General features: G+C 37.6%; 1 protein-coding gene across 2 annotated transcripts; it reads left to right on the top strand.

The window, feature by feature from the left end:
- The first annotated feature begins 1218 nt into the window (after window positions 1-1218).
- Window positions 1219-12094, top strand: ccnl1a (cyclin L1a). 2 transcript variants are annotated; one of them, XM_067419391.1, is made up of 11 exons: window positions 1219-1610; window positions 1950-2024; window positions 2557-2666; window positions 4638-4758; window positions 4857-4921; window positions 8849-8948; window positions 9039-9143; window positions 9241-9382; window positions 10814-10922; window positions 11021-11119; window positions 11196-12094. In XM_067419391.1, exons 1-11 carry the CDS (start codon window positions 1368-1370, stop codon window positions 11611-11613), a joined length of 1587 nt encoding a protein of 528 aa, XP_067275492.1. In that variant the 5' UTR covers window positions 1219-1367; the 3' UTR covers window positions 11614-12094. The 2 variants fall into 2 exon arrangements, 1 of the variants encoding a protein (XP_067275492.1); XR_010898430.1 differs by lacking the exons at window positions 9241-9382; window positions 10814-10922; window positions 11021-11119; window positions 11196-12094 and adding an exon at window positions 5156-5169 and having other exon boundaries at window positions 9039-9078.
- Window positions 12095-16158: the final 4064 nt, after the last annotated feature.

Here is a 16158-nt window from a genome sequence, read left to right as displayed (position 1 = left end):
GGAAAACCCTTTGTTGCATGGACCATATATCATTTGTCTTTTCTCATGACGTCAGACGCACGACTTTAGAACGCATACGATAAAGGCCTTTATTATGTATATGGCAGAACCGTAGAACGTACCCGCGGATTGATATGTACTGCACACTGAGTTCAGTTCCTGTCATCGGCGTCATTGGCACTTCCCGTCACGGGCCGTATCCAGTCACTGGCTACTAAAACAATCTAAAAATACACATATTACATAATACGCATATTACAATAACAGCTTCTTCGATGGATGAGACATGAGAGTAGCCTACAATTTTTTTTCTTTTTTTTTCTTTTCATAATGAGATGATGTTGAATACACTCAATAAAAAGATTATGAAATCTGAAATGCGGATATTTTTATTGAAAAGAAACAGCACTGCGTTTAAGATAAAGTAGCTACAAAAAATAAAAAGGGAAGTACAAAAACAAACAAAGAAAGGACACCTCAATCAAAGATCAGTTGTTATTTTTGAGAGATGTTATAGTTCTCAGCTAGAAAGACTTAAAAATGTAGGCAGTTAAGATAAAATAATAAACACGGTAAAATGAAGTTATTAATATGTTCAACAGCATGGTTACGGCCGGGGAAATAATATCTATTTTAGCGAAACGTTTAAATGACGTTGTAAAATAGACAAATAACCATCTGAATGATCTCAATGGGAATGCATTTAATTTGCCATTATAAAATAAACGAAGCACAGACGTTACACAGAATACACATAAGTTGGCAAAAGTAGAAATATCATGGTGATAAATTGCTGTAATTGCTCCCTCGCGATTGAGTAGAGTGTTTATATGTTTACGTAAGGTAAACGTGAATAAAATACATTTTATTCAGCTCTATAATATTCAGCGGAAGTTTACAAACCTGCTCTTTGTCAAACCAGATTTACGTCAGACCAACGTTCAATCCTTATAGAAATACAAACACCTGGAAGCGCAAGTGTCATTTACAGTAACATGCAGTTGCAGGATGGCAGTGTGATCTGCAGGAGGCGCTGTGGGGGAAAAATACATAGACAAACCCTCATTAATAGCGTTTACAATCCCAGTATAACCAGAAATGTATATAAAGTGTATAATCAATTGTGTCTACTAGTCTATGGGCGCAGAAACGTACTTCAAAGCGATGTGTGGTGGCTTACAGCGTCGAATAAAGTAACACAGTTGTCTGACAGCGATAGTTTTGTTTTGGTCACATGACACATCTCTGCACCAATCAGCGAGCTTTCACAGAACCTGGTCTGAAGCGCTGTTATCCGCTCTCTGGGTTACGGTTACGAGTTTATTTCTAGATTGTAACGTCCTCGGCAGGTACCGACGACAGCGATCATGGAGGCGTCGATGGCCACCGGTCCCGCCGCAAACCCGCCCGCTAATAGCGAAGGCATATTAATAGGGGATAAAGTGTATTCCGAAGTCTTCCTCACCATCGATAATTCTTTGATTCCAGAGGAAAAGCTTTCCCCAACCCCGTCTATGCAGGATGGCCTCGACCTGTACGTCGAGACCGACCTGCGAATCCTGGGTTGCGAGCTTATCCAGTCCGCCGGAATCCTGCTGCGCCTGCCGCAGGTAATTTTGATATGTTTGTTAGAGTAACGTTACCACAAATTGATAATCAAAATGAAACGTTCATATTATTGTGGCAGTTTAAATAAACCATTAGTCAAACAATTGCGATTTGACATTATAAACAAACATATAACGTTAACCTGAAAACTTTACCATGGACAAAATAAATGTATACATTTAGATTATACCCCGTGTCTAATCTAGAGTTCAGTAACATGGATTCTTTACGTCTTTCACGAACGGTGTCCATCGGCTAGACAAAAACAAAATGGCGGACGTTGCTTTTTGAATAAAACAGGGCAGTTTATTCAATTTTCTTTAATTGTATTTCCATTTCAGGTTGCCATGGCGACCGGACAAGTGCTTTTTCATCGCTTCTTCTACTCGAAGTCTTTCGTGAAACACAGTTTTGAGGTAAGCGAATAAAGTCGTATTTACAAGCAATGCGGGTGGCAGCCATGTTGTTTGAGCTTCTGTAAATAACATCAGTCAGATTATAACTAAAAATATAGCGCTGGAAATGTTCGAGTAATAACGGTATTTTTAATGGACTTGTTTTCATATTTCAAATAAACTGACTAACTAACGTTAGGCGTATTTTTGGGGCATCATAGGCCTGTTTAAAAGGCACAGGGTTTAATTAGACTTCTCACTATGTTGACATGATTTTAATATAGGCTTCTGTATTTAGCTAGCTGTCATTTCTGTGTAGTGTAGTGTAGTGTAAACTTTTAATTTGTGAGTGACACTTGCTAAATTAAGTACATTTCATACAACATTTTGTCAAATTCACTATTTAAAAGCCGAAAATGTTTCTTGTCCACTGACAAGTTCTGAAATTGTTATATCTATCAGTATATCAGCCTTTCAACTAATGAATACTGTATGGTTTCCTATATAGCAGTGTTTCTGCTTCAGCTTTCTGTCATCTGTTCTGTCTGTCTAGATTGTTGCCATGGCCTGTATGAACTTGGCTTCAAAGATCGAAGAAGCCCCTCGACGAATTAGAGATGTCATCAATGTGTTTCATCATTTGAGGCAGCTCCGAGGCAAAAGGTAAGCATGGCTCAGTCTTGCAAGTCTTCTGTCACACCGTTTCCTCTGTTCGTTACTTGTGCGCCCAACCTCCCACCTTAACCGATTTTATTTTTCTTTGGATAACATTTAATGTCATCACCTCAAATTGTAAATGATTCAGGTATACTTAAAACATGTTAACTGTGAGTAGTCTGTGCACTTGTTTGTCATTGATATGATGTCTTAATTTTGTTTGCTTTATTCTAAACCATTTTAAAGCTTTTCAGTTCCTTCATCAGTCATAATTGGTAGTAACAGCAGGATATTACCTGAGCGAGTAAAATACGTTCAAACGGCTCAAAAGGTTAATTTTGATCACAGGAATATGATGCCAATTGAGCTATGATGCCTAAATGACTGGCTAGTCTAAATTCTGAAAAAAATTGGAAGAGAATTAAAAAGAAAAAATTGTTCATCTAAAATCAAGGACGCGGTATTAACTTGAATTCTTTTTTCCCTTGCAACCAACTAACAGCGACCAGCTACATTTACCAATGCCTGGGTGATGTGGAATGGTACGTAGAGATGAAGCAGTCGGCATGGCAACAGTGAGCGAGGTGTCGCTTCCCCCCCTCCCCCGGGAGAAGCCAGTGGTCTGAAAGCGGTCACTGGGATATCGGGGATCGACAGGTTGGCCGCTGGTCCGAAGCGTCTGGGTGACTCCTTTATCTCAGTTTAAGCTTTTTGTCTCTGCCAGCACAGGTGATGATCTAAATTTTCATTTCATTATCAAGAGACACCTCACCACACGTCATAGCTTCCACAGAAATATCTCACTCTACACATCCAAAATTGAAATCTCTGGTATGGTCACATGTCAGGAGCTGTGAGGGTTGCACACTGAGAATGTGCTTTTTTTTCTTCTTCTTTTTTGCGTCGTAATTTAAGCATTATGTTTGGATTGGGTGTTTTAGACACTTTAACGTCCAAAAAGCACAATTAGATGTTTAGTTATACAAAGAGCAGTCTTCGACATCAGGTTGTCAGATCTTTTTTTATGTGCATTTTGCCTTAGAAATTACTAACTAATGTTGTTTAGTGTAGATTTGTAAGGTTATTGTGATTTCAGATGTAATTGTGTGACAAGTAACTAAAGATGTTGAGTTAATGTTTTATGAAATGTGTCTGGATGTCATGTCAGTGAATAATGAAAACATTAAGATAATAACTATTCAAATATAAAATATTTTCTCGCTATTCCAATGCTAGACAGAAATAATAAATTCAAAACATTATAGATTTAAAAAAATATATTGTTTAGGTGTGCAACATAGTTTTGGTAAATTATAAAATTATAAAGTGTTTCTCTTGATATCAAAACTGGACCGTTACAGGTTTTTAATAGTTAAAAAAGTACAAGAATAAAATTCATTCAGATGGTCAGTATTTTATTCTGTTGTATTGCAGATTTTGATCATGTAGTTTAGGTGACCAATGTTATTTGCGTGATTACCTTGCACGCCTTGAAGTACATTTTGTGCTATTCTCAAATCGTTAGTCAGTATTGTTATCATGTTGTCATGACCTTATTCATGTAGTGTTTAAAAAGAAAAAACTCATGTCTCTTCTGTTTTAATGGTTATGCTAAAACTGTGTACTGTGTGTTGAGGTTTTTGATTCTTTTGTTCCCCAATATTAACCTGGTTCGTGTGATTATCGCTTATAGTACGTTTATTAGAAGGTTTTTTTTATATTCTGTTGAAGCTATGATGTGGTGAGAGGTGGAGCATTTTCTTGCTAGTAGTAGTCACTTGTGGCAGTACTAAAAGTCTTAAACTGAAATTACAGAAGTCAAAAAAAAACTGGACCTGTTGCCTTTAGTTGGTTGAAAGGGAAACAGAATTATTTGAATTGAATTGAAAATGAAGCAAACAAAAGGCACTTTTTCATTGTCTTGAATAGTATTTGGGTTTGGGGAAACCATTTTACTTTCGTTCCTTCATGAATCAGGAGTCCAAGTCCACTGATACTTGATCAGAACTACATAAACACCAAAAACCAGGTGATAAAAGCTGAACGGCGTGTGCTGAAGGAGCTGGGCTTCTGCGTCCACGTCAAACACCCACACAAGGTATGTCTGCCAATTCAGTTGCTGCTTTCACTTTATTTTGCACATTTTGATGGAAAACAAAATGAGTAACTTAGCATGCCGTTTCATTGGTTTTCTAGATAATCGTCATGTATCTGCAAGTCCTTGAATGTGAGAAGAACCAAATGTTGGTCCAGACAGCATGGTAAGTAAATAAGCAATCTTGCATTGAGTGTCTAGGCACTGCGGTGTAACCAGCCCAGTAATTAACCCTCTTACAAAACTTTTCTGTCCCCTCATCTGATGGATTGGTGTATTCGTGGCTCATGTGTGTGTTGGTGTGTGTCTTCTGTTTTAAATCTCTTGTTCATGGCTGTAATTAAAGGAAAATGGAGAGCTTAGTTTAACTCTGTCCTTTCTCTCTACTCTTTGATTAAAGGGTAGTCCATGATGGTAAGTGTCATAAAGAACCTCTGAACTCTGCTCCTCCAACCACATGACCTCAGGAATCTCCCCCCATTGGCTGCCCTTCTCGAGACAGCCAATCCAGTGAGAGCTCTCTGCCCGAGAATCACTGAAGGGGGCCTTTTCCAGCTGCCATCAGCATCTTGTTTTCTTGCGGTTGTCCAAAAGGATTTGTATTTTGGTTTTTGCTTCAAGTCAACTCTCTCTCTATCTCTCTCACTATCTCTCTCTCTTTTTTTTGATTATTTGCTTTCACCTTTTATAAGGTAGTTTTAAAACCTAAATATTTGCATTTCATTATTAGACTTCACTAATTAGATTTAGGTGGTATTAGTAATAGTTTTTTTTCTAAATGTACTCCAAATTAAAGGGTAAATCACCCAAAAATGAAAATTGTTGTCATTCACCCAGGTGTCTTTTCAAATCTGTATGATTCTCTTTTTTCATAGAATAGCTAAGTGTAATTTGAGGAATGCTCACGTTGCTCTTTTCCATACACCGTCCACATAATAGTGTCCAGAGGCTGTCAAGATGTGAAAATTTGAGCTAAATTCTGCCCTGTCTGATCTCTTATGTCACATTTGTAATATATTTTTGATTAATCTCAGATTCCCCCCCCCCCCCCCCGTGTTAAATTACAAAAAAATTAAGTCTTTCATTTTAAACCTGGCATGTAAAAAAAAAAATTTTGAACATTGAGAAACCAATGTTAAGTGGTCTCATTTTATTCCAGAGCTGTATATGCAATTCTTTGCTGATATCCATATGCCTAGGTATTTATATGGCTTCTGAAGACTTGTAATTATGCCTTTATATTCACTTTGGAGATGGACAGCCTCTGTTCACCATATTTTTTTATTGTATGGGGTAGTGGGATCTTGAACATTGGTAAATATTTCTATCTTGTTTTTGTATGTGTGTGTTCCACTGAGAAAAATGTAAGGGGTTTAGAATGACATAATGGTGACTAAATGACGGTTTTTATTTTGGGTGAACTATTCCTTTCAATAAGCAATTTAAAAAATAATTTGGTTGTAAGGCGTTGTCTTAAAAGACCTCTGTTCTGCTTAGTCTATGCTTTAACGATATGTTTGAAGCTTAGCATTTCATTTTAAAGCAAATGTTTAAGTAGGGTTGGGAATCGAATATCGATTCCAATTCTGGAGTCGGATACTTAAGGTCAGGAATCGGATACTTGCAATGAAATTAAAATTTTGATTCCACTTATCGATTCCTGTTTGTGCATTTTAATGTGATTTCAAACTATTTTCAAGCACAAGAAGATGCGAAAGAGAACTCAATTTGGCCCTCGCACCACGCACACAGAGAGCTGTCTCAAATAGTGCTTCTCGTATGCATCGTCTTGGGCTTGAACGTACAAATACACAATTATGTCAAAATATAGTTGCAAACAGTTGTTTTTTCTTAAGTGAACATAAACAGTTGAGAAAGAAAACACATATTAAGCTTGTATGTCTTATGGTGCGTTCAAGTCATGTCGTAAAAATCGTATTTTTGAATTGAACCCACATTAATGCCACCATGAAGTTGTAAATACCAGTGGCAAGTTTGGAATTTTCTTTAAGCCCTGATTTGTATGTGTAGGGCTTATCAGTGTCACTTTGTAACATAAATTTAGCAGACACTGTCAGGCTTTTACAACAAAGTAAGCTAGAATTATAATGCAACAATTAGCCTAATATATAACAATATAGTTTACAGTGGCTTCATAGATAACATAAGTCACCTGATGTGCAGTCTTTGTTCTTCATCTTCTAGAAGCTAACAAACATTGCTGTATTTTGTGAAATTCATTAAAAGGTACACTGCCATCTTGCTCCGACCAAACAGACTTGGACACGCATTATGTTGTAAACAATTTCTCGCTTTGTAAATACGAACATCCCAGGAAGACTTGAATGCACCATTAATTACACGGCTTAATAAACCTGCTGTAGTCTGATGTTAAAGTTAATCAAAGAACAAGAGAAAAAGAAAATCACACTGATCTTTACTGAATAACTTGTAGTTTTAATAAGGATTTATCTATATTTTATTTCTAAAAAGCCAACAATGCAGTGTTATTTTACATTTGATTACAATTTCTGTACCTGAACTTTGTGCTAGTGCAATTGCTAATTTGTTTATATGTTCTTATTTTATTACTGTTTACTTGTCCTTAATGTTTGACATTTTATATTAGTGAGTCCAGTTTTTTGCTGGGGTATTGTGGAAAAAACCTTAGGAAAATGTTAGTGTTTTTTAGACTTTTTTTTTTTCTGCTGGTTTTTGTTTATGGAAATCAGCTGCAACAAAACGTTTTGCCAAAAGACAAAGAATAAATGAACAAATGTTTGATTAGATGTTTCTACCTTACTGGAATCGATAAGCTGAATCGAAATTGGAATTAGAATCACTAAAATTCAAATGATACCCAATCCTAGCTCTAAGGCCTGCCGTACAAAAGCTAGTGTGTTTCTGTTTCAGCATTAATGCACCTCAATGCAGTCTTTCCCTTATTTGTCATAATGACACCGCGTTTTGGGTCCATCGTATCCATCTGCCTGTTTGCTTTTTTTTTTTTTTGAGAGCTTTGCATCTCATTTCTGGCAGTCATTCAGAGTTGAAGTAGAAGATTGTCTGTCTGCAAGTCTCCATTTAGTCATCTAGCCTAATACTACAGGAGTTGTGTATTTGTCCATTCCCAGGGCAGCTCCTCTCAGCCCGCTTTGCATGTTGTATATTGTTATGAGTTGCATGCAGTCATCAGTGCTACATCCCTGCTGCGTAAAAAAATCCTGTTTCTCTCCATTTTACACTCATCTGCTTATTTTATGGAAAGATAAGCGTTTACTTTAGATGGTATTTTGTAAATATGGATGGAGTTGTAGTAGAGCTGCACGATTCTAGATAAATTGAGATTCACGATTCTGAACAGACAGCTAAACAAAATAACATGTAATTTACTAGAGGTTTTTAATTATGTTTATTGCTGTAGTCTATTTAAAATGTTTAGTGAAACGTTTTTTTTTTTTTTTAAATGTTGAATTCAATGACTCTCTGGAATACTTGTGGATGAATCAGCATTTTTTTTTTTTTAACAAACCTCTTAAAGAAATGAAGCTATTTCAGAAGGTGATTTACTCTATTTAGATTGTTTCCATAGACATCAGTGTTTATATCTGAACTATAAACCTTTATACCAGTTCTTCTGTGGTGGCTTCTGTGTGGTTGAAAAGGCTGTTTGTCCATGACATGGACAGATGCGGATTGGAATGTTCCTGGTGATTTTTTTTGTCAAAGGGTTAAAATACACAGGCGAAATGTTAAGGAATGAGATTGCAAACGATTAATCGTGCAGCTCTAAGTTGTAGTAATTTGTTGCATGTAAACCAGTTATATTTTTTACACATGTCCTTCCATGAGCTTGTCTGTGCGCACATGGGTACACGTGTGCGTGTGCTTGTTCACACTGCATGCTTGCCTTAACTTCTGTAGAACGACAGGAACGTGAGGCAGAGAGGGAAAGGACAAAGTTAAACTCAAGCCTCCATTTATTTTTGGTCTTTTTGCATCATGTGACAAACCTCGTACATAAAAATGAAGTTATGAATGATGAACCTATGCAGGGAAATGGCAATTTTGTGGTTCACCTTCTGTGTTGCAGGAACTACATGAACGACAGCCTTCGCACTAATGTGTTTGTGAGATTTCAAGCTGAGACTATCGCCTGTGCCTGCATTTACCTCGCTGCACGAGTGCTACAGGTACAGAAGCGTTCCCTTTCTTTCATCAGCTTTTGTGTTTACTTTGTGGTGGTGTTAATGTCTGACGTTTCCCATCATTCTTTCTTTCAGATATCGTTACCCTCTCGGCCGCTCTGGTACCTGCTGTTTGGTGCTACGGAGGAGGAGATCAAAGAAATATGTACAACCACTCTGAAGTTGTACACCAGAAAAAAAGTTAGACCCGTTTCATATCACTCCTGTTTTGAAATGAGCTTCACTTGTGTGATTTATTTGAGTATCTGTTTCTGATTTGTTTCCTTTTGTTTTTTAGCCAAATTATGATTTCCTGGAGAAGGAAGTGGACAAGAGGAAGGTGGCTCTACAGGAAGCCAAACTGAAAGCCAAAGGACTGAATCCAGATGGCACTCCTGCTCTCTCCACATTGGGTGGATTTTCTCCTGGATCCAAACCATGTAAGCTGTCACTTATTGTGCAGTCTAAACCATCATTGTTTCATGAAGCGCACATAGCTTATTGTCTGCGGCACAAATTAAAACAATGTTTAAACTGCCTTTTTTTTCCATATAAGAAATGGCCTAAATTATACTTATATATAAATTATACAGTTTTTAGTGTTCATTGAATTGATTGTAAAATCGATTTTCCATGTCTAAAGACATTTTCCATTTTCAATGGCAAATATAGGCCAATCCACGGATAACTAACAGGCATTAGGACAAACTTTAAGATGGTGTTTGAGACGCATAATTCAGCAATATTTCTGATGATTTATTGGCATGAAGTTTCGTGCACAATGACAAACAGGAGTGCAACATTTTTAAAAAACAAGAAACGGAGTGGTCTGCCATAACATCAATGAAAAAGATTACTGGAGTCTTCAACATGGCTGTGTTTATGATTAGAAATGTCAAACAAATTTTGCCTACATAGGCAATTGTAGCCCATGGAGAGTTTAAAAATAAAACGTAAAATTCACTAGGACTAGCCTACATTGAATGTGAAGGCTGCTACATTCTCCAAATCAGACAGTGGACAAGAAACATTCACAGTCTACAACAGGGCTGCTTTTATGATTTAGGCTATTCAAAAAGCTAAAATTATTTTACATAACGATTCAATCCATTGTAGATAAACTGTTCAGAAATGTTACTTTAAATGGACTTATTTAAAAACAAGCCATGTGTTGTTGTTTTTTTTCTTGAACGTAACCGACACTTAGGCTTGCCAGGCATATATACAGTCTCTCCAGAAAAACGTGATTATGCGATCGCAGAATTCAATGCATATTATGTATTATAAAAATAATGTACACACTACATTCTAAAGGGCCATTCACACAGAATTAATTTTTGTTTTTAAAATGCCAGATGCATGAAATGCAACTTTTAGAACGATAAATTCTGTGAAAGATGCGAAAGATAAATTCTGCATGAATGGTCCTTAATGGTCCTCTGCTTGTTATACCATATTTGAAGTATACCGGGGTCTGTTTAAATACTCGATTCTGATTGGCTAATTCAATTGAAAAGCAAGCAACTTGCATATTGGTCTGTTCCTTCACAAAGCTATTGTATGGCTTCAGTAGATTTGGGAAGACTCAGGAATAAAGCAAATGATTTGTATATTGGAACCCTTGGTAACTTTAAATTACTTTGGCAGTGTGCAGCAGGAACATTCTGTTAAACATCTCCTCATGAAGCCTTCATATGAATTTGAATTTGGAACGATATGAGTAAATGATGACGGAATGTTTATTTTTAAGTGAACAGCCCCTTCAACACACATCTCACTAGCTTAAAGATGTCTTCAGGTGTCTGTTTTTAAATTGGTTAACATTAAACCTGTAAAACATAATAATAAATACATTTGATTCTTTCTGTCAGGTTCTCCTAATATAATGAAAGCAGATGAGTCTCCCAACCCTCAAACGCTTAAGGCCATGAAGAAAGAACCAGAAGATCGGCCTCAGGGCTCCAAGAGCCCACACAACGGGTGAGTTCTTTGACAGACAAATTATGTGACTGTCATCAGATACTTGTCTTGTTTAATTCAAGAGCACTGACTAAGCATCCTCCTTGTCCTTTCCCCAGACTCAGGAAGGAAAATAAGTTAGGTCGGAACAGTAGGAGTGCAAGTCGTTCTCGTTCCAGAACGAGATCCCGGTCCAGATCTCGCTCTCCCAGACGACAGTAAGTATCACTTGCAGTGCACTGCTGCATGCTCTATGATGTCTGTCTCTGTACTCAGTTGCTGCTTTTCCTCTAGTTACAATAACAGGCACAGTCACTCCGGCACCTACAGCTCTCGCTCCCGGAGTCGCTCTCACAGCCGCAGCCCATCTCCACGCCGACACGCTAACCACGGCCCTCCGTCTCCCCTCCTGCCACACTTGAAGTCAAAGCAGCGTTCGGACGATCTTCACCAGCATAGTAGACACGGCCACAAAAGGAAACGGTCGCGCAGCCGCTCGCGTTCCACCAGCAAGCCCCGCGAGCGGGACAGAGAGCGCGAGAGAGAGCGGGACCGGGATCGAGGTTCTTCTGACCTGGCGAAGAAGCACAAGCACGAGCGTGGCGGCGGCCATCACCGCGACCGGCGGGAACGCTCGCGCTCGTATGAACGTTCCCATAAAAGCAAACACCACAGCAGCAGCCATTCAAGCCACAGTCGACACAGACGCTGAGTGTTTTCTTGTTACACGTCTGTGAGACTGCGAGTGCGTTTGTGTTCGATTAAAGCGGTCAGCGTCGACCTAGTTGTCTGTTTTACTTTATTGATTTCTCTTGTGTTGTTTTTGTGGTTTTAGTTTTAAATGTTGAAAGGATATGAAACTACATATTTACAGTGTAAAGATGGGTTCAATGTTGATGTAATATGGGAAATGCTTTGATTTATAAAAGCAAAGGTGGGAAAATCACTAGTTGCGTAGAAAAATGGAAAATGTTTTCAGGAAAGAACGATACTTTGCACAGTTATAGGAATAGTTAATAAAGATGCTCTGCTGATGGAAGAAAATTGGTTACTCTGAAAATAGATCATATTTTTTTTACAGCTGGATGCAGACCTTTTTTTTTTGATCATGGTGACTGTTGCACTGGTTTTTAGTCTGCACGTCTTCAATGTCTGATTTTTACTCAATAAAAAGTGACTTATTCCTACTGTCAGTTGTTGTTTACTCTTATGAATCAAAAATAATTTCTTGCTCTGACAATAACAGTCACATGACACTTTTCTATTTATATTATTTTAATATAAAATATATTTGTCAAACCTGCACAAACAGGAGCTGTTGTGTTAAATTTAGATGGTTCTAGTATATCAGCTAGGAAAAACCTGTTAATGGTAGTAAATCTTTCTGTTTGGATAGTTCATGTAAATGAACAGAGAAGAACAGTTACAAGGGCCAGTGTGTAGGAGCACAAATTCTACCGACGTGGTCTATTTGGTACATGGGGACCAGAATCCCTTCATACCGCTTCATACTGGCCACTTCCTCTTGTTCACTGGTTTCTCTTACGAGTGATTCAGTCGGTCCACTATTCTCTTTTAAAAAACTTTCCACATCAGATAAATTGCTCAGTGTTGTAGTATTTCATGCATCTGAAGATCAGGATATGGTTGTGGTGCTTTATTCTTGAATGAATGATTCAATGAATAGTAAATAATTCAATGATTTGCTTGTCAGAATGTCTAATTCGCATTATGTCTCATTCACTAATAATTGTGAAGTTGCAGAATGTTCTTTACTCTGCTTTTGATATCTGCCTTTCTGGTCATTTTATTACCTTGATTCTGGTCAAATTTCCGATTTCCGACAGAAGATGGAAATGGAAGATTATGGAACAGGGTTATCAATGGGTATGTTTAGTGCTTAGAGTTAGTTAGGACAATATATAATTTAAACTTAATACATTTAACAACTAAATCATTGCTAGGGTCCTAGAACCGGGGTCCTAAAAATGCATCCTCCGGGTTTGCAGGTAGATGCTACAAGTGGCAACCTCCCACTGTCCCACAGTTTCTGTTAAAGGCAGTACGGAAGTGACTTAAACTGCAATTAATCTACTGGCCGCTAGAGACAGGCTCTAGAAGGGAGCAGAATCTCATTTAGCCCCATGTTAAAATGGCCAGCTTTACAGTAGAAAAAAAAAACGTATTTACAGTCTGATACAAATAGTGGTTTTGGTCTATACAGCAAATTTTGCCTGACTTGAGGGGGTTGAATTTTTTTAATACATTATTAATTTAAACTATATTAAAGGGTTAGTTCACCCAAAAATGAAAATTATTTCATTAATTACTCACCCTCATGTCGTTGGACACCTTAACACCTTCGTTCATCTTTGGAAGACAAATGAAGATATTTTTGTTGAAAGCTGATGGCTGAGAAAGGCTTCAGAAAGGCCTCCATTGGCATTCAGTACATTTCCACTGACCCACTCACAAGACCCATAAAATCCCCTAAAGACGTCGTTACAAAGTACATCTCACTACTGTGGCTGTACAATAATTTTACCAAGCAACGAGAATAGTTTTTGTGTGCAAAAAAATCAAAATAATTACTTTATCCGCCAAGTTATGGTCTTCCGTGTAGGTCTCTGACGTGAACTCACCTGGAACTCACGCGATAGCGACACTCCTCCTCCTCCGGGTCATGTATTCGAACGGTGGAGCTGCGTCATATTCTTGCGCATGTGTCGAGTTAACGTCAATAACTTGGTGAATTAAGTCGTTATTTTGATTTTTGTGCGCACAATAACTATTTTCGTCGCATTGTTAATTTAGTGCCTTTTATGGGTCTTGTGAGTGGGTCAGTGGAATGCTGGATGCCAATGGAGGCCTTTCTGAAGCCTTTCTCAGCTATCAAATTTCAACAAAAATATCTTCCTTTGTATTCCGAAGGTGTTACCTTTTAGGGCCTTTAAAGGGGTAGTTCACCCAAAATTAAAAATTATATCATTAATTACTTTTCCTCATGTCATTCGACAGCCAGAAGACCTCTGCTCAACACAAATTAAGATATTTTTGTAGAAATCCGATGGCTCAGAAAGGCCTCCATTGACCACAATGTAATTTCCTCCTCTCAAGACGTCGTTACAAAGCCCATCTCTCTACAGTGTGTAGTAGTAGGGGGTTTTACTTTTTTTTGTTTTGGCGTCTCATGTGTACCACTTGATGGTTAACCCAGGTCGTGCTGCTGTTTTTCGTGATTAGATGTTTGGGTGGTTGTTGTGAATTGTTTTCATAATTTTAGTAATCTCTGTATTTTGCTTTTCTTTCTTTATTAGTATGGTTTGTTATATTTGTATTGCAGTTTGGCCATTGCGACCAGGACCATAAGTTGTGTTGTACTCAATAGCGGATGTGCCATCTGACAAACTGTCTCTCATTGATAGCTTTGTGGTCCTTATAGTGCCACTGAGGTTGGAGGGATTTTATCCATGTACCAGCTGATTTGGTCTATCACCAGAATTGTCTGATTTGTTTTGTAAATTTGCACTGTACTAATTTTTCTTTCCTTTCTTTTTCAAGTCAAGGGAGTGTGCCGAGGGGGAAGGCTAGTCACCTGGGTGAAACACTTTTGCTGTGAGTTTGATGCACCAGGGTTGGCACCTCTTGTTTTTGTTTGCTGTGCACACATAAGGGGTGGAACACTTATTTACAGCTAGGTTGCCGCCCCTGAGGTAAGCTCTAGGCTTGTTTTCTTTTTCTTTTGTTCTTTTCATTTATTTCTTTTTGTTAATGTATTTATTTGGTGAAAACAGTGCATTGTTTTTGTGTTCGGTTGTTTGACCTGATGCAGTATCTGAATCAGGCATGATTGGAGGAGTCTTTTTCTAACCATGAGCATTGATATGTTTAGTTTTGTTACAATAAATGTGCTAGTGATTTATACCATGATTAAACGATGCTAGTGAAACATTTTAACTTTCTGTCTTTTAAATAAAACTCTTCATTGGTTTATTGGATGACCCGACTCTGTCTTTTCACTGCACCACCGACCTGTGTTCCTTTCTTATTTCCTTGGGTGTAATTCCCAAGGTGGCGTAGTCAGTGATATCTGGATTATATAATACTGTGTATGGCCGGTTACAAGTGGTTCTACAATAATTTTATAAAGCGACAAGAACAGTTTTTGTGCGCAAACAAATGAATAAATAACGATTTATAAAATAATGGCTGATTTTTAAAATCACTTCTTGAAGCTTCTGAGCTTTGTGAATCAGTTTATTGTATCAAGCGGTTCGGCTGACATCTTGGATCTGGAGTCTGCACAGTAATGAGCGTGAAGTTTTGTCGCAATATCAAGGTCTCGAACACACTCCCGCCTAATACACTTTTTGTGAAATAAACAGTTATGGAAATATATAAAAGAGGTTAAAGTTAAAGCTCAATTCTCCTCCCGAAGTTCCCGAAAAATGTAATTTAGTGCCTCAGTGACTGCATCGCTCAGAAAAGCTCAGCTGTCAATCAAAATGTCACACCCCCGTTTTTTTTGCATCAAACAACTAAAACAAAATTTACATTACATTACAATGAACATTTGAACTAACATCAGCGTGATAAAACATCTAATGACAGAAATAACCTTTGGAAAAAAAGTTATTTGATGTTTAGTTTGTCGATGTCCCATTAGAATACATATAGAGAGGGTGGGCTTTATTATGACCCCAGTCACCTGGGGCAATCGTATCGGCTTCAATGCGATAAACATTTAAATTTGAATGAGCAGCTGCGTCTTTTTGACCAACACACAAATTTGTATGTCGTCATTTTTTTATACAAAAGAAGGGGTTTTCAAGCTGGAGCCTGGGACCCCCCGTAAAGGAGTACTAAGGGGTCGATGAAAAAGCTAAAACCAGTGTAAAATAAATAAATTGTATTAAAACAAAACTATTAAAAAACAAATAACAAATGTATTTGTATAAATACATATACATCTTACAGTATAGTGAGTATAAAAAATTATGTAAAAACTAAACAGAATAGAAATTAAATATTTCACTAATAATAATATACAAATTTGTCATTCATTTTCAATGTATGAACTGTATTTATTTATACTTAACTAGTTGCCTTTTAGGATGAGGTTCCCTCACATGGCATGAGAATCATATTTGGAGGTCCGGACGTTTAAAACCTCGGTTCTATATCGTGGTTCTATGCTCAGAATAACCCAAATATCGGAGCCAATGTGATGAGAGCTTTTACTTTGACAGGCTGTATA

Source organism: Pseudorasbora parva, chromosome 16 (assembly GCF_024679245.1).
Source record: "Pseudorasbora parva isolate DD20220531a chromosome 16, ASM2467924v1, whole genome shotgun sequence".
Taxonomy (NCBI): domain Eukaryota; kingdom Metazoa; phylum Chordata; class Actinopteri; order Cypriniformes; family Gobionidae; genus Pseudorasbora; species Pseudorasbora parva.
Note: the sequence above shows the minus strand (reverse complement) of the source record. Positions and strands in the feature narration are given on the sequence as shown.

Coding starts and splice junctions, on each gene's coding strand:
- ccnl1a (XM_067419391.1), top strand. CDS start 1,368: ATGGAGGCGTCGATGGCCACCGGTCCCGCCGCAAACCCGCCCGCTAAT. Junction 2,025..2,556: donor TCGTGAAACACAGTTTTGAG/GTAAGCGAATAA, acceptor CTGTCTGTCTAG/ATTGTTGCCATGGCCTGTAT. Junction 4,759..4,856: donor ACGTCAAACACCCACACAAG/GTATGTCTGCCA, acceptor TTGGTTTTCTAG/ATAATCGTCATGTATCTGCA.